General features: G+C 53.9%; 1 protein-coding gene across 1 annotated transcript in view; it reads right to left on the bottom strand.

The window, feature by feature from the left end:
• Positions 1-887: 887 nt before the first annotated feature.
• The window catches only part of SEMA5B (semaphorin 5B), a 132,417-nt gene continuing 111,455 nt past the window's right edge, over positions 888-21,849 (bottom strand). The window contains exons 5-22 of the mRNA XM_040250411.1: positions 20,057-20,119; positions 19,601-19,699; positions 18,948-19,161; positions 18,000-18,285; positions 15,568-15,703; positions 14,213-14,420; positions 13,886-14,093; positions 6,765-6,882; positions 6,436-6,617; positions 5,267-5,410; positions 4,921-5,068; positions 4,555-4,780; positions 4,075-4,293; positions 3,467-3,637; positions 3,215-3,364; positions 2,836-2,880; positions 2,201-2,406; positions 888-1,982 (exon numbers count right to left, since the gene is read on the bottom strand). Of these exons, the coding sequence (XP_040106345.1) occupies positions 1,824-1,982; positions 2,201-2,406; positions 2,836-2,880; positions 3,215-3,364; positions 3,467-3,637; positions 4,075-4,293; positions 4,555-4,780; positions 4,921-5,068; positions 5,267-5,410; positions 6,436-6,617; positions 6,765-6,882; positions 13,886-14,093; positions 14,213-14,420; positions 15,568-15,703; positions 18,000-18,285; positions 18,948-19,161; positions 19,601-19,699; positions 20,057-20,119 (2,982 nt within the window). The 3' untranslated portion in view covers positions 888-1,823. The remainder of the gene's footprint in view (positions 1,983-2,200; positions 2,407-2,835; positions 2,881-3,214; positions 3,365-3,466; positions 3,638-4,074; positions 4,294-4,554; positions 4,781-4,920; positions 5,069-5,266; positions 5,411-6,435; positions 6,618-6,764; positions 6,883-13,885; positions 14,094-14,212; positions 14,421-15,567; positions 15,704-17,999; positions 18,286-18,947; positions 19,162-19,600; positions 19,700-20,056; positions 20,120-21,849) is intronic.

The raw sequence follows: 21,849 nt of genomic DNA, 5'->3' as shown, positions 1-21,849 counted from the left end.
CCCTGGGCCCTTACACTCTTGAACTTCCCTGTCTCTACAAAGTCCAAGGGAATCCAAAGCCCCAAGATCTAGCACAGACCCCTGCATTCACAGGGTGAGCAGGAATCCCCAGAAATGCTCGTATGTCCTCTGAGCTCTGACTGGGCTCCGCCTCAGCCTGAGACCACTGCTGTTGCTCTTGTCCCGGTGAGCACAAAGTTCTCCAAGACACACGGGCCCGGAATGCTCCTTTCTTCCTCCCCCTCTCCTCCCCAAGACTCTCTGCCTCCTCTTTCCCCAGGATCTCACACTTTACAGCCTAACCTACAAGTAGATTTTGCTGGGAATCCTGTAAGAATTGATCCAGCCAATTAAGTCAGGAAATTGCTCTCTAAATTTATCATGTCCATCAGTCTCATCCAAAATGGAAGCACTGATTTCCTGGGCTGAGACTTTGAGGCTATTTTGATTTAATCCAGCAAAAACTACAGCAGGCTTCCCCCACCTCACAGACTTACTCATTTCTCAATTTTGATTTATTAAACTCAGCAGGGTAAATACCTCATAAAATACCCCTCATTAATACTCCCCTGCTGGACTCAGATATTTCCACCGTGGAGCCTGATAGTGCTGCTAAGGGAACAGGCAGGAATTTCCTGTTGTACTGCCTTGAGTTTTCTGTGTCCCTACTTGTGAATTTGTTTATCTATAACCTCTTTTCCAACAAGGGTTTGGGGCAACATGTGTGTGGAGATTTATTCACAAATGGCAAGTTATCCTCTATTAAAGTCAAACTCTACCTGGGTCATCTGCCCCACCATGAGAAGACCATCTGTTACCCCAGTGCATTACCCTAATTGATCAGACGATGCCAAGAAGAGCCCACAAACATATGCACAAAGACAACGTTACATTTGGAGACTGGGTATCATCTTTAATTAATCATGCCACAGCCTAACATCCTTTTTGTTGCTGTAGCAGATTGTGATTGTGTGTGTACGTGTGTGTATGCTCCTGAACAGATGAGGGGCCAGCACAGACTCCCAAGCAGGTCTCAGCCAACAGCTACATTGAGCAGCAACTGGAAGGCAGTCTCCAGAGCAGCATGGGGGCTGGACTCCTGCCTCTCTTGCTCCTGGGCTACCATTCGTGCACTCTGAAGGAAAGGCTGAGGGATGTGCCAGCCCAGATTAAAGGACTTCTCAGCAAAGATCAGCCTCCAGCCCCTAGTCCCCACTGCCTCTGACCGGAGGGATGTCCCTGGGCCATGTTCAGACTGCTAGAAGGTAGACAACCTGGGCCAGCCTTGGTCCCCATGTCATACTGGGGCAGCACCACGATGGCCCAGCCCTGGGCAGAGAATCCAGAACTATTAGGGCCATTAGATTAGTTTCTTTCCAAGATAATCGGGATGTGCCCCAGGCCCTTCCTGGGGCCAGCCAGAGAGGGGCAGACTCAGCCCATGAGAGCCACACAGGCCATCATTTCCAGCCCAAACCTAAGAGCCTGCCTTCCTGATGCCTCACGCTCCAATTCCCTCACACGCCTAGCAGGTCCACAGCCCAGACATGGCAGGGGAGATCAGCATGATGGTGGGTTGCAAGCAGGCCATGAGAGACCTGGGCTGAGCCAGAACTGCAGCCACGTGCCAGCCTGAAGCCAGCCCTCTCCCCCATGGTCACTGCCAGCCAGAGCTCTCTGAAGCCGGATGGGACGCCCGCAAGGCAAGGCAGCAAGTTCCTGGCCTATGGCAGAGGGAGAACACCAAACTGGCTCCACCGTCCCATCGCCACCTGCTCTGTGCCTTTGGAAGGCAAGGAGCCCAAGTCCCGAGGACAGTGATATCAGCTGTTGGGAAAGCACCGTTGTCCAGGTGAGGCCTCAGGCCGGAAGCTGTGTTTGTTCAGTGGGCTTGGGTAGTAGGTGGTCGTGTACACGTTGGTCTGCTGCAACGGGTAGAAGTTGGCTCTGTCATCAGGGATCAGGTTATTCTTGTTCAGGGTCTGTGGGAGAAGGAAGGAACCAGAGAGGAAAGGGTGAAAAGGAGAGATGGGGCAAGGAAGTCAGGAGCCCATCGATGAGAGAACATTCTGGCTGTTGACACTGTGTTCTGTTTATAATACCACTGCCCCCTCTGAGAGCCCATCCCAGTGATGCCCAGCTTAGGGCCAGGACCCCTGCACCCTTCACCCAGCCCCTGCTTCTACAGGAGGGCTCCCACCTTGAATTCCATGGGTGTGTACTTCTCATTCTTGGGGGTGCCCCCACCCTTGTAGTGCAGGTGGTTGGGGGTGGCGGGATGGACGAGCGTGGACTCCTGGGACTGGTGCTGGCAATGCTGGCAGGACAGGTACACCACCAAGGTCAGCAGCCCAGAGCCCAGGAAGCAGGAGATACCTGTGGCCACCAGGTGGATGAGACTGAACCCTGGGAGAGCAAGAGGCCAGAAGTAAGGAAAGGGCCACTGTGAAGACCCCCCACCAACTGCCTTCTGAGAGGAGGCTCTGAGACATAAAGGGCTTTCAGGCCAGAGCTATCAGAAACAAGAGGGCTGAGTGGCCTTTTCACCAGGGACCTGTCTCACAGGACCACCTGTGGCTTGGGTCAGAGGCAGCCAGTGGTGTGGAGTTGCGTGACTCCTGAATACAGACTAGACAACCACTTCTTAGTTGGGGGACAAGGGCGGAACTGCCTGGACTCCCATACATATGGTCTAAAGCATTGCAGGACCTCAACAAGGTCTGCATGTCCAGAGCAAGAAGTAAGCTCCAGATTTTGGAGTAGGTGGGCCTCCTCCTTGTAGGGGTGGTGGTGGGTAGAAATGCAGCGTTGTGAGCTGGGGCAGGTTCCTTTTACCTCCACAGCTGGTGGCCTCATCTACACTGGAGGCAGGCAGGATCACTGCACAAAGACAAGCAGAGTGGGTGTCAGAGGCAGGGAGGGGAGGGTATGGGTCCCTCTTAGGGCTCAGTAGGTCTCTCTCGAAGGACCCCTGGGTCAGCGGTAACCTGTGGGACTGGGACTGTCGACTTTCACTCCCCTTTGCCTCCCCCCGAACCTCACCTCTAAGAAGGGTTGGCCCATCCACTAGATGAGAAGGGACAAAGGCCCGAAGTGTGTGAACGTCCCACTCTGGTATTTCATCCCGCACCCCCCAGAATAGTTCCGAAGGGGAAGGAAGTTGGGGACTCAGAGCAGAGAGGGTGGGTGTGAAGGTGCTGGCTAGAAGACCCACCGGGAATCTCGCTGTAAGGGCAGAGGCGGCTCTGGCTGCTGTTTCCAGAACAAGCGCTGGGCCCAGGGACCAGCTCCTCACAGTGCCTGTCACGGCTTTGCACTCCGTCCTCAGTGCATGCACTCCACTCAGACCACGGTGACCAGCCTTCTGTGGGTTGTGGGTTGGGATGAATTTAACTCCTCAGATCTCATAGTGGGGATGGGCAGGCTCCACAGTTGCTCCCCAGATCCTGCCAGACGCACTCAGTACCTGGGCAGGCCTGTGTGGCACACAGCGCCTCCTCCGTGTGCAGCCCGAGACAAATGTCCTCGCCGGGGGAAGGCGCGGGGCTGGTACAGGAACGGGTGCGTTGGTAGTGGCCGCCACCGCAGGAGGCGGAGCACGGGGACCAAGCGGTCCAGCAAGACCAGGCACCCTTCACTGCAAGGCATGGGGTGTATGAAGAGGGGCCGCGGGTGCAGGCAGGGCCCAAGACAGTCTTTTCCCCATCCGAGGTCACTCTGCCCGGGCCACCCCACCCCTACAGCCCACTGTGAGGGAGTGCCCCCTTCCCTCAGGGGAGGCAGGGGAAATGCAGGCTGCAGAGAAGACCCCCCAAACCAACTCCATGTCAAATTAAGCACCTTCTCTGGCTAACCCATTAGGGAAGAGAAAACAGCAGCACAGAGGGTGAGGAAATGCCTGGTCCCTGGGAGTCGCTGCTGTGTCCATTCTCAGGGGCCAAAGAAATTGCTCTGGGGCCCCGTGTGCAGAGTGGGCGGGGAGGAGTGGTCTCCACGCTTGAGCTGAGGCCTGGGGATGCCTGGGAGTTCCCTGGACGAGAGGTTCCCTGGGCAAGATTCCTTGTGGAGAGTTACCTGGACAAGCGTGCGGGTTACAGTCCTGATACTCGGCAGCGTCACCCACGCAGGGCAGGCCACTGTTGCGGGGCTCGGGGTTCGTGCATGTTCTCTTGCGGACGCGGAAACCCAGCTCACAGTCCCGGGAGCAGGAGGACCATGGGCCCCAGGCGGCCCAGCCCCCACTCACCATGAGCGGGGAGGCGCCCCCGCTGCGCAGGAGATCCTCCACCAGGGCTGGAGGAATAGAGGGGGCTGGCTTTAGCCAAAATGTTAAGTCGCTTCAGTCGTGGAGTAGGCTGCCATGCCCTTCAGGGAATCTTCCCAACCCAGGGATCGAACCAGCATCTCTTACGTCTCCTGCGTTGGCAGGCATGTGCTTTACCACTAGCACCACCTAAGCCTTCTTCCAAACCACAACCCTTCCCCGCCCACGCGTCCCCCAGCTCTCACTCCACCTCCCCCCACTTCCCCGCCCCCATCGCCCTGGGGCTGTACCGTCAGTGTCGCAGGCTCCTGAGCCGTCCGCCGGGCAAGTTCGGGTTTCCATCTTCCTCCGGCCAAACTGCAGGCCGTGGGGGTCGGGCAGCGGCGCGCGGCAAGTGAAGCGGAAGCGCTGCTCCTGCCGCGCCCCGCCCTGGGTCACATTCACCGGCAGCCACGGCGTCCACGGCGTGTTGCGCCGCACTTCGGGGCAGGCCTCGGGGTTGCACGTCTTGAACTCCTTCGGGGTGAGATCCGGTGCTGTTTCACAGGCGTGCAGACCCTGGCCTGCCCCTGCGCTCCGTCCCCGCCCCGTCTGCCCTACCCTGGGCTGCGGGTCCAAGCATCCCGCGCCCGCCCCCGCCTCGGCCGGACCCTCACCACGCCGCAGCCCGGGCAGGAGTTGCCGTTCTCACAGGTCCGGCGGCGCGACTGCACGCCGCCCCCACAGTTGCTGCTGCACTTGTTCCAGGAGCCCCAGGATGCCCAGAAGATGGGCACCGGGCAAGGCGTGTTTTCGTTACAGAACCTGAGGTGCAGAACGGGAGGAGTCATTACTCCTCCTTTTCCTATGAGAGGTCACTGGGATTGTGAGACTTGGGAAACTTGGGGAAACGAGGGTCCATTGGATCACCCGGAGAATCCAGACCACCTTCTGGGGGGCCCGGGAAGTCGGGGACCTCGGGGCTGGCTTGTCGCGGAAACCTCCAGCCACACCCTAGCTCACCGCTCCTCCCGACTCTTGCCCACGCAGATGCGGCCCCCGTGGCGCGGCGCAGGGTTGCTGCAGCTTCGCTGGCGGACCTGGAATCCGATCCCACAGGAGGTGCTGCACAGGGCCCAAGACGACCACGGTGTCCATGCCCCGTTCCTGGTGGGGCCAGAGTGGGCAGACACAATGACCCTCTGAGTCCTAGCCTCGCCCATCTAATAACATCTGCATAGATGAGTTTTGTGTTGTCAGGATGTGCCATTCACGGGAAATAGAATAGCTCCTAACCAAACCATCTCAGGAATGACGCACTCCTGCATCCATTTGTTCATTCCTCAAACATAGACTGAAGCCTTCTTCTAGACATCAGGCTGTACTCATGGTTAGAGCACAGAGACAGGACATGGCCTCTACTTGCAGGGACAAAGGACATCTTCTCTAGAGAAGCAGTCCTTTCCCATCTGTGACCTCTGTTTCAGTCTTGTTGGCTGGCAGACCTTACAAATTTTGGTTCTACAACTAACTGGCTTTTTTTAAGGCTGGGCGATTTATCGAAATCTTCTGTGTTTCATCATACTCTTATCTTTAAAGTAAGGATACTGATTGTATCCTACTCCATAAGGGTGTTGTGATGGCTAAGTTAATAAATGGATATAAAATTATTTTAAGAGTGTCTGGAATTATGGATTATTTATTTTAACCACTTTAGGGAGTCCCCAGGTAGTAGGCAGCTCTCTCTCCCTCTCTCTCTCTCTACATATATATATATATGTAGAGAGAGACTCATTTAACCCTCCCAACAATCTTCAGGGAGGGCACCGTAACCCCCATTTAGAGAAGCTCAGAGTGATAGGTGGCTACCGCCATCCCATGCTGTCCTTCCAGTTGGGGACTGCAAGGCTTATTGAGGCTATAGATCGTCTGGGAGTGACTCCCATGCCTATCCAGACTTCCTCTTTGTGTGCAAAGCACCACCAGGCAGACACTTCTCTCCCACTGGCGTGGAAACTCTCCCAGTGCCCGTTTCCTGCCTCGGACCTCAGCCACCTCTCCAGTCTCCTACACAGCCCTGAAGTATTTTCTGTCCCTTAGTGCAAACACCTGGCTGGGATGAAGCCCCATTTGCTCTACTCCCCTTACTCCATCCCAAGGCCACCGTGGGCAAGCCCTGTATCCTCACATACCTGGAGCAGTTGGCAATGTGAATGGCTGGCCCCAGGCAGTCGAGGCCCCCACAGCGGGGTCGAGGGGAGTCACAGGCTCGGGACCGACACAAGCAAGAGCCTGAGTTGTCCCCATCCAAGTGCTCACATGGTTGCCACGGTGACCATGGGCCAAAGCCCCCATCCCGAGTCACATTTCGCACCTGTGGACACACATCGGGAGCAGGACTCTGTCACCCAAGGCAGGGGCAGGGAAGACACAAGGTCCTAGGGCTGTGGGGACACTGATGGACAGTTGGCCTGAATTCGGGGGAAGAGGTCCCTGATAGGGGCTACAAAAGGGTGCTCACAGGACATGCTGTGATGTTCTGGGTCCAGAGGCTCATGTTGGAGCTGTCCTCAAGAGTGCTGCAACGCTGCTGCTTTCCATCCCAGCCGCAGTACGGATCCCGTGCCCCCAGGCAGGCCCTGCCAGACAGAGGTCCAGAGCCTCAAGCCCACTGGACTCCCACCCTCGTCTGCATCCCAAGAATATGCCTGGACACTACTCTCTGGACACCCCTCTCTGGACACCCCTCTCATCCAGGTGTCTTCCACAATAGTAACTAAGTTCGTTGACTACTTACTGTGTGCCAGGCATCATTTTAAACACTTTACAAGTATGAATTAATGCAACAACTCAGTGAGGAAGGTACTGTTATTATCCCCATGTTATATGGAGGAAAACCAGAGCTAACCCTGGACTCACACTCTTACCCTCCAGAGCCCGCACACTTAACCAAGAAACTACTGAGCCTGAGTACTTGCCTGAGTTAGGGGTTCCACACTGCACATCTAGGGCCACAGGCGAAGATGTGGTGAGCAGAAACCCAAAGAGGCAGTACTCCCTGCCAGACGCTATGATTATAGGGACGGAAAGGACCTTACAGGTGATCTGAACCAGTGGTTCTCAACCTGGCTGCACATCAGAATCACTAAAGGAGCTTTTTGGAAAGTACTGATACTTGGGCCCATCCCAGACTCCCAGAATCTCTGGGTGAGTGGTAGGGGGTTTAAAAGATTATGGATGATTCTACTGGGAGCCAGGTTGGGAATCGTGGGCATCCATAATACAACCTTTTTGTTAAACAAAGAAAGAAACAATCACAGAGAAGGGAAGAGGTATTTCCCGAAGATCATACAAATTTTACATGACTGAGTCTGAGTGAACTCCGGGAGATGGTGATGGACAGGAAGGCCTGGCGTGCTGCGATTCATGGGGTCGCAAAGAGTCAGACACGACTGAGCGACTGAACTGAACTGAACTGAGCTGGGGTTAGAATCTAGGCACCCCCTACCACCACCACCACCACCACACTCTTCCCCTTGCACTTCTGTGTCCCAGCTAGAGGCTGCATCTGACTTCACACACCCATGGGCCCATGCCTTAAAGCATAGATGCAGGGGACATAATCCAGGGTCACCTGGACATCCACATGTTTGTGCTGCTCAGTGGCAGGGCCCAGAGTCCAGTGCACTAACATCATAAGAATAAGCTCAAACTGGGATGGGGCAGAGGTCACATCCCAGGTCCCCCTTCCCAGGCAGGCTGATCTCGTCGATCTGCAGTAAGCCAGGAGAGGAACGGTTCACACACCGATGCACACCTCAAAGCCCCCACTTCTCACATCCTAGGCTCCTCTCACTCCTTTCTCCTTCTGAATTAGTCATTGTATCCTCTATAGTTTTTAACAACAAAAAATTGTATCTCTACCAATAAGACTTCAAGGAGGGAGGAAAAGAGTATGGGACTTAGGGAATCAGGATGTGCTATCCATTGCTAAGTAAACACAATCTCAGCTTCTGAAGCCTGAAGGTAGTTCCCTCCAACACCCAGAGAGCCCACCGCCAATCTCAGGGGATACCCTGGGTCCCTTCTGCTTTTCTTTCCCCAACTTCCACTCCCTCTGACAAGGCCTGGCTGCTCCACAGCAGTGGGCCTGCTGCAGACAATCCAGGAGCGCACTGAGAGTGGAGCAGAAATAGGAGGTTAGAAAGCAGAAGAGGCTTGGAGTGAGGGAGGTGCTGCATGACAAAGAGGGTGGGGGAGCCCAGGCCACGACCTGAGTCCGCAGAGGGATTTTCCATTGGCCAAAGGCTGTCTGGCACTGAAGGGATACACAAAGGAGTCAAGGGGCTGCCCCTTTTCGTGTCTCTAGGGTAGAATCTTCCTTTTCTCTTGAAGCTTCAGGGAAAATCACCTGTCAGGGGAGTTCTTTATTTTCGGTGAGTTCAGTAGGCCATATCAGGCTCCAGAGAGAAAAGAAGTTATACGAAGACCTTATAAAGAAGAGGGTGGGGCTCCCCTCCTTGCCAGAGGAGATCAAAGACAGTGCTATCTCTTGCTCCAGTAACTTATGACCTCATATAAGTGAGACAGTGCCTGGGGTTTCAGTGACTGCCAGCCTTGCTGATTGCCAGTAAGCACACCATGGCCCACCTGGAAATCCAGAAAGCTCATCTGTTGCTATGTTGCTATGTTTCCACTTTGTTCTCTCAAGGACAATTTGTGTAAATTATACAATATACAGGTGCTCATGTTTTTATTCAGGATCAATGGTTTGGTCTGGGGGTGTTTCACCAGCAAATGAGTCAAACTAGACGTCATGGGACTAAATACAATACATGTGCAAAAGTAGTCCCAGCAACCGGTGCTTTTGAGGTTCTGCTTACCCGCTGATGTTTGGGCCAAATTTGCTGTGAGCAGATTCAGTCAATCAGAACTCAGTAAAGCCCATTCCTGAGTGTATTTGCCTCAGTTCTCAGAAATGGGTATCAAACTCAAGAAGCACTGACATGGTACTCCACAAGCAGTACAGATCAAATAATAAAAAGAGAACTGGCCATGACTAGTGATTAATAATATGATTCTACCCATCAAAAACAACCATATGCTAGAAGAGAGAATGGATAAGAGAAGAAAATTTGAATTGATTTATACAAGGTAAAAACAGAAGATTCTGGAGGAATGCAGTTTGCCTCGTGCTACTTCTTTCATCTAGGGCCTAACCAGTTCTAGAACAGTTGTTCCCAGTCTTGAGTACAGACTAGAATCTCCTGGGGATTTTTTAAAACAGCTTAAGCAAGCAAAACAAAACCCCTCCTATTTCTGGGCCTTCAGGACTGGAGTAAGCCCAGGCACTGGTGTCTTTGAAATATTTAATTGCTGTTCCAGGGCCACTTTTGTCAGGGTTCCCGAGTCAAGAGATGAGGTATCCTGTATTTCTAACCTGTGACAGGATAAAGAGCAAAGAAACACACAGAGTAGATGCTGGCCCCAGCCCCTCAGTCAGGATCCCTCACCCTCTGCCTCTCCTGCACTCAGTCCTCCCAGAGAAGAAAGGAGAGCAGATTCTCCACGGACACACCTGCCTTGCCCTGGCCCAGGTTGCCCGAGGGGACCTGCAAGACTCCCCTGGCACCAGTGCCTGAGCTCTTTGCTTGTCCACATTTGCTGCTTTTGACCAAAGGCCACTTCAAAGCTTCCAGAGCAGAGAATGTCCTTAAGAAAATTAAAGCTCCAAGCAGATGAGAGTTAAAGTGTGTCTCTGATGGCAGGAATGGGTGGCAGTTAAGAGTTTCTTTCATAAAGTTAGCCATCAGACAAATAATATATCACCATGTCTTTTTTTACTGCAGTGTCTCAAGCAGTCATTACAAAAGGGAACAGGTTCATTCCATGGGCTCAGAAGCAGGACAAAGATGGATGGTGGAATTTACAAGGAGGCCGATTCCAACACCGTGTAGCCATAGTTTCACAATGGGAGCTGTCCACGGTGGAGCTTGGGAGCAAGTGGTCATTACTTAAAATGGCAGTGGAGGGAGTCCAGACCCTCTGCCAGGGAGGGAGGTTGGGATAAGCTGGCAAGACAGGCCCTTCACTCCAGGGTGGCATGAAGGAGGAAGGGGGCTGTTCTTCAGGCATAAAACACTGCTTCGTAGAGCTAGTCAGCATTCATTCCCTCTGCTCCTTCTCCTGTGAGCCCTGCTCTCCCTGTGGTCAGCTCAGTGTCCTGGTCATGCCCCATGGGACTGAAGTTTGCCTGAGTGAAAGGAGGGATCTAGAGACAAGCCCCTGGATTCTGGACAGAGGAGGGGGCCTGAAGGGGCCTCTGCTTACCTGTCCTCAGCTTCTTGCCAGCTTTGGAAGAAATGAGGAAAAAGGAAAGAAATGTCTGTCGTGGAACACAGTAGAACCCTGTGACAAACTGCCTCGTTCCAGTACACATTCTGATACAGTGTGATGGGCAGGTGGCTCCCAGACTCCTGGAGTGCACAGCCTGCTGGCGGCACGGGCTTACTCTGTTCATCCTGTTAACTTCTCATTAATGAGACCTCACGTTTTACATCCACCTGCAGCAGTACAGTAGAGTTTCTACTGTACACACCAAGGCCTCTTATCAAAAGTATTAGATTCCGAACTGACATCTGTCTTTCTGTTCCACCCGGCCATGCTCCGCGACCTCCCTGTCCCCTGGCTGCAGCACCACGTGCATGGGGAAACAACTGGCATCATCCTCCCTTTCATTCCACTGCAGCTCGCATTACATCATATCTGGCCCAGAGCCACAGCAGCTCACACTGGCCAACCATCTGCCCTGCGACACTGCTACTCGCCACTGTCCGCTTGATCTTTGTAAAACACCTATTCACACTGCCCATCACTCTACTCCCCTGCTCAAAGACCACTTCAGTGCCCCCAGTCACAGAATTCAAGTCAAAATCCTCCCTTGGCATTCTTAGCTGGCCTCAACCCACTTTCCAGTCCCACTCCTCTCCTGCACCAACCTCCTCTCAAGGCCAAACAATCAATCAACTTCAGGATCAGCCACGTGTGGAAGGCCACTTTGCCTGGGGCTGGGTGTCACCCCCCGGGTAGAGTATAGAAAATACTGGGACACTGGGTTTACCTTCAAGGATTTACATCCCCTTAAAGAACAGGGTACATGTGAAAAGTTTAATAATGACACAAGAGTTAAAGAAGACAAGATATGAAGGAAACACCATGATTCATTGCCAAGCAGTGCTGTCTGTATTCAATGTCACAGATCCTGAGACTCCAGAGAGCCCAGGAGGCTGATGGCCCCTAAATGCATTCGCAGAGATAAAAAAAGGAACTAGGACAAGTAGTTACCAACGATGACTCACTTGCTGGACTAGGCACCTCGTGAGCATTATTCCCAATCCTTACAGTTCGTTTGCCAAAATTAAATAGCATGCGTCTTAAGTCACTTCCCTGGTGGCTCAGATGGTAAAGCGTCTGCCTGCAATTCAGGAGACCCAGGTTCGATCCCTGGGTTGGGAAGATCCCCTGAAGAAGGAAATGGCAACCCACTCCAGTATTCTTCCCTGGAAAATCCCATGAATGGAAAAGCCTGGTGTCTATGTGGTCACAAAGAGTCAGACACGACTGAGCGACTTCACGTAAGTCACTTCAGTAGTGTCTGACTCTTTGCAACCCTATGGACATAAAATGGGTCCTTGACCTGCAGGAATAATTACCGAGGTGTGTTTCGTGCTTGAACTCTGAACAGTATACTCTTACATACTTTATCCAGCTGATTCTCCAGTACCTCCTGGAGCTGATTTTGTACATGTTAGAGGTGGGAAAGGCAATGGCAACCCACTCCAGTACTCTTGCCTGGAAAATCCCATGGACAGAGGAGCCTGGTAGGCTGCAGTCCATGGGGTTGCAAAGAGTCGGACACGACTGAGCGACTTCCCTTTCACTTTTCACTTTCATGCATTGAAGAAGGCAATGGCAACCCACTCCAGTGTTCTTGCCTGAAGAATCCCAGGGACGGGGGAGCCTGGTGGGCTGCCGTCTATGGGGTCACACAGAGTCGGACATGACTGAAGCAACTTAGCAGCAGTAGCAGCAGAGGTGGGAAAACTGAATGTCTGAAGATCTGTTCAGCTGTTATGGCCTAAACTGTATCTCCATCTCCCCAAATTCATGCATTCAAGTCCTATCCCCTGGTATCTCAGTGTGTGTTAGTTGCTTCAGTCACGTCTAAATCTTTGCGACCCAATGGACTGTACCTTGTCAGACTCCTCTTTACATGGGAGTCTCCAGGCAAGAATACTAGAGTGGAAAATTAAATTGCTTCATCACAATTTCCCCCTATTTTCCCACTGAGAAAGCCAAAGTTCAAAAGGTTCAGTAACTTGCTCAAGATCATACAGCTGGTGGAGCCCCAGGTGTATCCAATTCCACCATTCAAGTCCCTTGCATTATACCCCAGTCTCTGCCCACACATCAGTCAGATTAACATCAAGGCTTCTCTCACCAACCAGAGCCCTAAGAGAAACAAGTGTTCCAGGCCTGTTTCATCTGGCCTCCCTCTTCTCACGCCGACAGCCCGCAAAGAACTCTGAGCACGGGAGGGCTTAGCACATTTGGTGCTTTGTTGATGGAGCCCTGCATTAAGACTGAGGGAAGTTTGGGTGTTTGCCCTCTGCCTTCCACTCCCAGCCCACCCCCAGCCCCACCTCCTGTCAACCCATGACCTTCCAGCCTCCTCCCCAGCCCTCCAGGCCCATCCTCAGTTCCTAGCACCCTCTACCAGGACTGAAAAACAACCGTTGGCAGCAGGCATGCCATTTGTCTCCCAAATCTTGAGAACAGATGGGCACAGCCAGGAGGTCCCTGTGTTGCAAAGGCCACAGGAGCCCACGGGGCCTTGGCTATACCAGCTGCAGGCAATTTTTTTTTATCTCCATAATGGGGGGGGGCAGCTCAGGGTAGCCTCCGGCGGTTAGGAGTCTGAGATACGTCTGTGTTTGGCTTTGGGACAGGTTTTGTTTCCCCCTTAAATGCCAGTGTCATTGTTGTCAAAGTTATGGATCCACTAGAAGCTAAGGTTTGGAGAACTGATGGCAGGAGCAGCTGGCATGTTGGGTCTCCACTTGGCTCCTCACCTCCACCCTACCCACGCCAGATCTCTCTGCCTCTTCTAAGTGGGGATGTTAGAAGGCAAGCTTGGGGAGCATAGCCTCCCATCTGCCCTCACATCTGGGTAGTAAGTGCTGCGGTTTCAAAGATAAGGCCCCTCTCTAAACTGAAGAGAGAGTAAATCGGCTGGAGATGGCCGCCAGGCTTTCACTATGGGCTTAACAACAGGAATAACAACAGCCATCACCTTGTGCTCAACACATCGTCCCCCTAGGGAGAGTGATAAGTGGTTTGCCCAGATTATCCCAACCTTCACAAAAACCCTGCAGAGATTTATGAGGAGGAAACCACGGCTCAGAGAAGTTAAGTGACTTGTCCAAAGGCACACAATCCGTGACTGCGTCAGGATGCCACCCCAGGGGGACCTTGACCCCGAAGCTCCACCTGTTGGATCTCCAGTTCCCTGTGAGATCGACAGAGATCGGCGCTGGGAATCCGGCTCGCCAGCCCGCCCGCCGTGGCACGGTGCCCACTCACCCCTGGCTGCGGTAGGCGGCGCACCTCTCCAGCGGGACGCGCAGCACGCCATCGCTCAGCCCCACGAAGAGCGCGCGGGCGCTGTGTACGATGCGCAGGCTGCGCAGTGGCTCCCGGCGCCCGGGGGGCAGCACGTGCAGCTCCTCCAGGTAGCAACCGCGGAGGCTGCGGCTCGTCGTGGACAGTGCCTTCAGGATGGTGCCCGACTCTGGAGGGGCCAGATCAGGGTGGCCTTGAACCTCAGGGTGGCCCCGGAACTTCGCAGCCCAGTCGCCCACCCCTCCACCCACTCCCACCCGGAGCACCGGCGGGGCAGGGCGGCCTCACCCGTGCCGATGTAGAGCACGTGGTAGAGCGTATCCTTGGCCTGCACGAGGTCCACCACGAGGTGTGAGAAGCGCACGCTGTCTTGGGTGACGCAAGGCTCCGGTGTCACCGGCTGCACAGCCTCGCTCATCAGGAACAGGCGCTGGGCATCCTGCAGGCTGCGCTCCGTCAGGTTCTCGCTGGGGCCCACCTCCGGCAGGGTGCCGCACTGCGGCGGGGAGCCGGGTCACGCGTGCCCCGCCGCCGCGCTGCCGTGATCCCGGGTCCCTGATTCTCCAACCCCTGCTCCCCACCCCCAACATCCCCGCTAAGGGTCCTGCACCCTCTTCCAGGAAGATACCTCATCTTGGGGAACTAAGGGACAGTGAAGCTGGGAAAATGGGGGAGGAGGGAAGTACCAGGGGTGGAGAGGGCAGGGAGATGAAAAGGGGGCTTGAGTATCCAAAACCTGATCATATGAGTGCGGATAACAAGTGTCCTGTTATTTCATGCTGTCGCTGTCGGTGCCCCTCCCCCACGTTGGGCCAAACCCTGCCTGCCCTCTGCCTTGTCCCTCTCATCTCAAGGTTCTTACCCCTTCTAAACCAAAGCTGGAGGGCAACTGTCATTTACAGAGCACGTCAGGTGCGTATCATTCTAGGGACCCTGGTCAGGTGCATGTCAACCCTCCAACGTATCTATGAGGTTGGTGGTATTATCCCGATGTGCCAGATCAGGATAAAGGGACTCAAGGAGGTTGAGTGACTTGCCTAAGGTCACACATAGAGAGGGCTAGATCTGGGTCAGGACTGTATGACTGAAAAGCCTGAGGTCTTTCCCTGCTCCGTTCTGTCCCCTAGGCAGGAAGTTGGACGGATATGAAAGTCAACCATCTGTATTTCTCTTTGTCCTGTGGCTCTTCCTGCTTCTCCATCACACACTGGGGATGCTCATACCACCCTGTCTAGGCTCTGACCAGTCCTGGTACTCAGAGACCTTCTGGGCATCACTACCCATGCTGGGTAGACTGAGAGCAAACTCCTGGCCAGACAGCTTGTGAGTGTGCCCCACACCCCTGGTCCCCTATACTGAGGAGGGCTGAGGTCCAACCTCCCTCCCTGTCAGGAGGTGAGGGGTCACATTTAGAGATGGCTCAGAGCAGGCCGCCTTGCTCTGCATCCCATCCACTCTTCCTTTCTCGCTCCACAGTCTTGAGGTTACCACCCTCTTAGGGAACCCCTGCAGACCCCACAGATGGGCACAGACCAGCAGGGACACATTTGGCGGTTACACTACGTGGTTGGGCATCAGCTTGTGGCTGATAGTCTGGGGGAGGGTGGTATGTGACGGGAGGGAAAGGGGAGGAGAAGCGGTACCTGGAAATTGGGGATGGGGTTGGCAATGGGGAGCCAGGCAGCCCTGGGGTTCTCCTGGTAGCGAAACGGGCCATTGAAAGCCTGGGAGATGGCACTGAGATTGAAGGCGCAGACAGCAGATGCAGCGATGCTGTTTCTGAAAGGCAAGAGATGGTGGGATGCTGCCTTCTCTGCAGGCCTCGGCACCCTCCCCTAAATCCAACCTCCAGCTGTCAAGTCAGTGTGGCACAGCTCCAAGGCTTACTAAGCACCTAGTTGAGTCTTGGGCCTTCTGTATCACAGGGATCTCACAGAAGGAGGAAACATGGTCCTTATGCTCTGGAAACCCCCCAGGAAAAAAGGAGCCATGGCTGAGAAAAACTGGTGGATCCTTCCGTGCTTCTCATCCCCTTCCTTTATTCAGGGGGAGGGCAAATAAAGTCAATAGTTTTCAAACATTTTAGTTCATGGTCCACCATAAGAAATACATTTTATATGACAACTCAGTATGACACACATACTATAGACATACACATTTGCAATGCGTTTTCATGAAACAATGTATCACCTTACTAAATACATTATACTCTGATTTTTCCCAGTCAATTCTGTTTTCTTATTTTATTAAAAAAATAAAAACAACAACCTGGTTACCAAACCAATGTTCTATGCTGCAGCTCAACACCTGGAGCCAGATGACCTCTCAGATCCCTTTCAGTCATAGAAATAAATGTTTCTCTGAGTCTGATGTGGACAGTTTGGAGAGAGGATACCAGTACACCAAATGTTACCAGGCTGTTCTCTGCACTTAGTCCCTCTCCCAAATATGTGCCTTTCACCACCCCCCCACGGCCTGGTCGCAGCCCCTACTCTTCCAGGACACCACACTGTCCCTGCAGCATGGCCGGTTTCCTCTAATCCATCCTGCACGTGGCGACTGGAGTGACTTGCCAAATGCACATCTGAGCTAGCCCTTGTCCTGCTTCAAACCCTCCAATAACTTCTCCTTACCCTTAGGATAAAGATCAATACCCTTAAAGCAGTCTACAAGGCCCTCCCGTCTATAATCCGCCCATGCCTGCCCTTCAGCCAACTCTCGTGTCTTTCTCCTCCTCACCCACCAGGCTCCTGCCACACAGGTCTCCTCTCAGTTCCTCAAACATTTTTTCCCACCTTGAAACTTTGCGCATATTGTTCCCTCAGACTGGAATGCTCCTGTCCCTTCGTTAATTCCCAGCCATCCTGTAGATATCACTTCCTACAGGAAGCCTTCCCTGATCATCACCCCTCCGTAGTCATCATAGCTTCTCTGCACACTGCCCTTTTCCTCTGGAGATTTTCTTGCAGTTAAAACTGGGCATTTAATAACGACCCTCTCGAGAACGTAAGCTCCTTATAGGCAGGGTCAGGTCTGCTCTTGCTCACTGGCCTGTCTCCCAGCCTTTCCTCCATTTGACAAGAACCTGGGACATGGAGAAGGTGCACAATACATAAACAATTTGTGGTTTATACTAACATTACTATTTTCCCCTGATGCCTTACCCATGACTCCTGCCCTTTGCTCACAGCTGCCTACCTTCTACTGCTGACGGTGGACTGGTCACTAAGTCCCAGCTGTCAGCTCCCGGCTCCCAGCACATGGCTGTGTCGCATGTCTGTCCCCTAGCTTGGATGGCTTCTCTGTTCCAGCTTCCCTGCTTTCCCTTCCCCCATCCATCCCCTAAACCATCCATTCTGTGGCTAATCTGGCTCTCATCCAGTGCTGCTAGCTGGGCCCTAGGTAAGCAAACACCACTCTCTGCTTCCTGTGTTTCTGATGTCCTTACTGAGAACCCCCCTCAGCATGCTGGACAGCAAATTCATTTCTCGGTCTTTGCTGCCCATTCAGCATTCTCTGTACAAAAGTCACCTGAATGGATCAGCCTATACACAGAAGGAGGCAGTGGAGGACAGACTCATGATCTCAGTGGGGGGGTTGCCCTTCTAATTCCCAGCCTGTGTTTTCCAGGGCAGTCAGGATTGCAACAAGACTCTGCTGGTTAGATTTAGTGGGATCATGGCATCCTGAAGTTGGAAGGGTAGAGTCCTCTCTGAGCGTCTCCTGTGGGCAGCTGGAGGACCCTCCCAGGGCTGTCACTCCCTCATCAAAGGCAGCCTGCTGCACTTTCATCCCCAGCAAGTTCTTCTTTCATGGTGTCACAATCCAGCTCCTTTTATTTTCCTCACATCTGGCCTAGGCCTGCCCATCACAGCAACCCAGAACAAGTGCTCACCTCTCAAGAGGCAGTGAGCCACAAAATCCTCAAAGGACCCAGGGCAGAAGGCACAGCCATCCCCATTTTACAGAAAGAGAAACGAAGACAGGGACTTGCCCGAGGCCACCAGGCTGTGAAGGCAGGTCAGAACTGGTCCCTGACATCCAGGGGAGGGTAGGAGGGAAGGCAGGGACTCACACGTTGGTGGTGAAGACCCCGTAGATGAGGTCCTGCTCGGGCAGGTGGAAGGCGCTCTGCAGCTCGTTGTAGTAGAAGGGGACCTCACCCGGGCGGGAGCAGTTGAGCCGGGCCTTCATGAACGTGGTCCAAGTGTCCTCCAGCAGGAAGCGGCCTCCCACATCGTTCTTGCACACGCGGGCCACCCGAGAGTACACGGTGCGTCCACAGTCGTGCTCCACTGCGTTCTCCCGCAGGAAGAAGTATGCAAACAGCCCGATATCATAGGCTGCAACAAAGTTTGGCTCTGGGGACAGAAGAGGAACAAGAGGTGGGTCAGGCCACGAGGGAGGAAGAAGACAGAGCTGGGAGCACTCGACCACTTCCATTTCCTTAGATGGGCATCCTACAGCCCCCGCCAGCTTGGTGACCTGGGGGCGCTAACCCTGTTCCCACCCCCAACACAAAGTGCAGTTACAACGATAGTTGACATGTACGACTGAGCACTCACGGTGCTCCAGACACTGGTAAGTACTTTATATGGATTAGCCCATTGGATCCTCTTAACAAGCTATGAGGTACATACTACGATTGTCCCCATATCACAGATGAGACCATTGTGGCACAGAGAAGTCAAGCATTTGCTCAAGGTCACACAGCTCATTAGTGGAGAATCAGGGATTCAACTCCAAAGGGCAAGAAACTCCTAATACCATCCCCTAATCTCTTCTTTCCTGTAACCTTTCCTCCTCATCAATTCCTAACTCTCTCTCTCCCCTCATAATCTGCCCTCCACCTGCTCTGCATCCTCAGGACATCCGTGATTTCATCCAGAGTCCATCTGTGACTTGCTGTGGTCCTTGCACAAATGTCTGCCCTACCCTGGTTGGGCAGGAAGGAAACTGATGGGGGTCAGGGTGGGCTGGCTGGATTAGAACCAGGGGAGCCCCTAGGGCTGGGTCTGCTTACCATTAAGCCACTTGGAGTTATACTGGGCGGTGCGAAGTGGTGGCCGGCTGCCCAGGCTGCGATAGATAGCGGGGTCTCGACCTGAGAAGTCGATGACTGTGGCAGCGTAGAGCTCCCCCTGAGAGGAGATGACGGCAGTGGAGTTGTGGCGTGGGTCATAGGGGCAGCGGGCCACACCATTGATGTTCTCCACCGTCCGGCTGAGGTTCCCCACCTGGGGACAATGGGGAGATGGGGCTATTTTCCTGAGACCCTGTGGCTGCCTGTTCTTCCCCTGGAATTTTGCTTTCTCCTGGGTCCCTGGTCTCTCTGGACCTCTCCTTCACCCCACCTCCTTCTCATTGTCCCCCACAGTCCCTCTGAGGGAGCAGTCATTATGGAGGGCAGTGGCTGTTCCCAGAGTTAGGACCCTCCAAGGTGAGGTTGAATTTTGATGATCAATGAATAGTTTTTAGCTAAGTATATCCCAAATCTTGCATGGGATATACTTATACCAAAATACTGTCTGTTTTTAATCTGAAATTCGAATCTAACTGGGCATCCTTTTTTTTTCGTTTATGTGCTGACTGGCAGCTCCATCCTGAGGCTATGTGCCTGAGTGAGAGAACCTCTTGGTGTCCCCCTCTGTCTGCCTGACCCCATGCAGCCCCCACCTGTCTGCTGGAGCACACTGGGGAAAAGGCATTGGTCCCACACATGAACACTTTCCGGCCAGTGACAATCAGGACTCGTACATAGTTCTGACACTCCTCCTGAAGCAAAAAAAGGGAAGCAATAGAGGGACAAGCTCTCCAACTGCGGAGCTAGGTGTTTTTCCCACTCCACTGTGCCACAAATATTCGAGAGCATTGCTCTGCCCCAGATGCACCCCTCTCCAAAGTGGAGGGAGCATCTGTGGCTGTCCCCCTCCCCCATCCCTCCCTCCCAGCCCAGCTCTCTGCCTCACCGCCCACTCAGATGCTCAGGCTGCCTTCTTGACTACACCAGGAGCCCCTGGCCCATCCAGGCCGGGTCTCCCACACAGGTGCCCGCACAGTCACCCTCTGTCCCCGCCACCATGGGCCTCCTGCCAGCTCCAAGCCAGGCCCCTGCCTACCAAGGCCACCTACCTCAGTCTTCCCTTTGCTTTGGCAGGAGCGGCGCGTGTCCTCGTTGGAGGCCCACTCTGTGGCCTGTGGGAGGAGCACACAGACATCACACAGCTGTGTCACTCACAGCCAGGGCAGGCAGTAGCCGGGCTGGAGGAGACAGAGAGCTGGGAGATGGCCAGCCACGGCCTGCAGGGTAGGGTTCCTCTCACAATGTCCTTGTGGGCCAGCAGGGCTGCCAGACCTCCTTACCCAGAGACATCCTCTTGGCCCAACACCCTCCACACCTGCTCGGGTCGAGGAGGCCTGGAGTAACAACCCCTTCGTCCCCCATCATCCCCATGCAGCTCTGGCCTGGGGCCTCCCCCGCCCTTCCTCCCCCAGGTCAGCTGGGGAGATGCGAGTGGCCATGGAGGACCCTCAGTCCCACCCCAGGCCCTGAGTAGGAGACAGGAAACATGCCTCAGTTATATACCAGATGTTCCTTAAATGAATGGGAAGCAGAGAGGCTGCCAACCTTAGCTGCAGAAGAACAACGTCACCTTCCCACTGCAACCCTGCAAAGTCCTCTATGACTTGCTGCTGGGATGTGGCAGACAGAGACTGGAACCCCCATTCCTGGTTCAAAAGCTATGTGTGCTTTTTCCCTCTTTATCCCACTGTCTCGAGGACCTGGGACATCCCCTTTTTTACTTGCTACCCTCCGCCCACCCCTGTGCAGGCAGCTTCCTTGTTTCCCTGTAGCATCGCTCATGCTCTATTGTGGAAAGATGTTTGGGGGACACAGCTTCAATTCAGGGCCCCAGAGGACATTTCGTGTTCTCAAGAGCCCTTGGCATGAGGACAGAGCTGTCCCCACCCAGGAGGCCTCCTTCCCCTGCATCTACTCAGCCTGTACTTCCTGAGACCCCTCCCAGCCACTGAAGAGCAACTGGGGAGGAAAGATACCCTTCACATCCAGGCAATGTCAGCCCCAGAGTGTGGTTCATTACATATTTCTGGGTCACATGTATAAACATGAACTGCCTACCTGTCCTGGGAGAGGGAGCCCTGAACAAGCAGTTCCTCCAGCCAAACAAGCAAAAAAGAAAGAAAAAAACCACCTGCTTTTAATTTCTAACAGAAGCCTCCTAGGCTTGTGGTCTCTGTTTACTGAATTCCCAGGGCCTAGGATGTGGGAGGGGAAGGGCTGGCAGGAGCTAGAGTGGCAGAGCTGTTCTCTGCTGTCCAAAGTCGCAGCCCCAGCGCCCCTGGGCAGAGGGAGAGCTGACTTTGGCAGACCCCAGATTTGGGAGCTGGGTGGCAAGTTTCGTTGTGCCCCCATCAGACCGATGACCAGGCTGGGCTTATTCTGCCATGCCATGCCTGGAGCTCAGGCCTCTGCTCCCAGACTTTCCTTGGAGAAAGGCAAATGACCCCTGGCATCTGGACACAGAGTCGTGGGCTTCACCTGGACAGGATCAAGGGAGCCATTATCACACTCAGCACCCATCAGCTCCCAAACTGAGCCTGATGTGAGAGGAAAGAGGGACATAAGCAAACTCAGGGCCTCTAGGGGCAGAAAAGCACAAAGACCCACATACACTGCAGATGTCCAGGCCTAAAACTCTGGACATTGGGCCTGTGCTGCAGGGGGGCAGTGTGGACAAAGGGGCCTCACTGAGGCCTTGGGGTCCCTGAGCACAGGGGCATTTCAAAAGGGTCAACGTTATTTCTAAGGGGATGGGAATCCCGCTGTGAGGGTTGGGGGCTCATGGAGGACAGGTGTGTACAATCAGGTGTTAGACAAAGTCACATGGAGCTGAGCACTGGGA

This window comes from Oryx dammah, unplaced genomic scaffold (assembly GCF_014754425.2).
Source record: "Oryx dammah isolate SB20612 unplaced genomic scaffold, SCBI_Odam_1.1 HiC_scaffold_2, whole genome shotgun sequence".
NCBI lineage: Eukaryota > Metazoa > Chordata > Mammalia > Artiodactyla > Bovidae > Oryx > Oryx dammah.
This window is presented reverse-complemented; position numbering and strand designations above follow the sequence as displayed.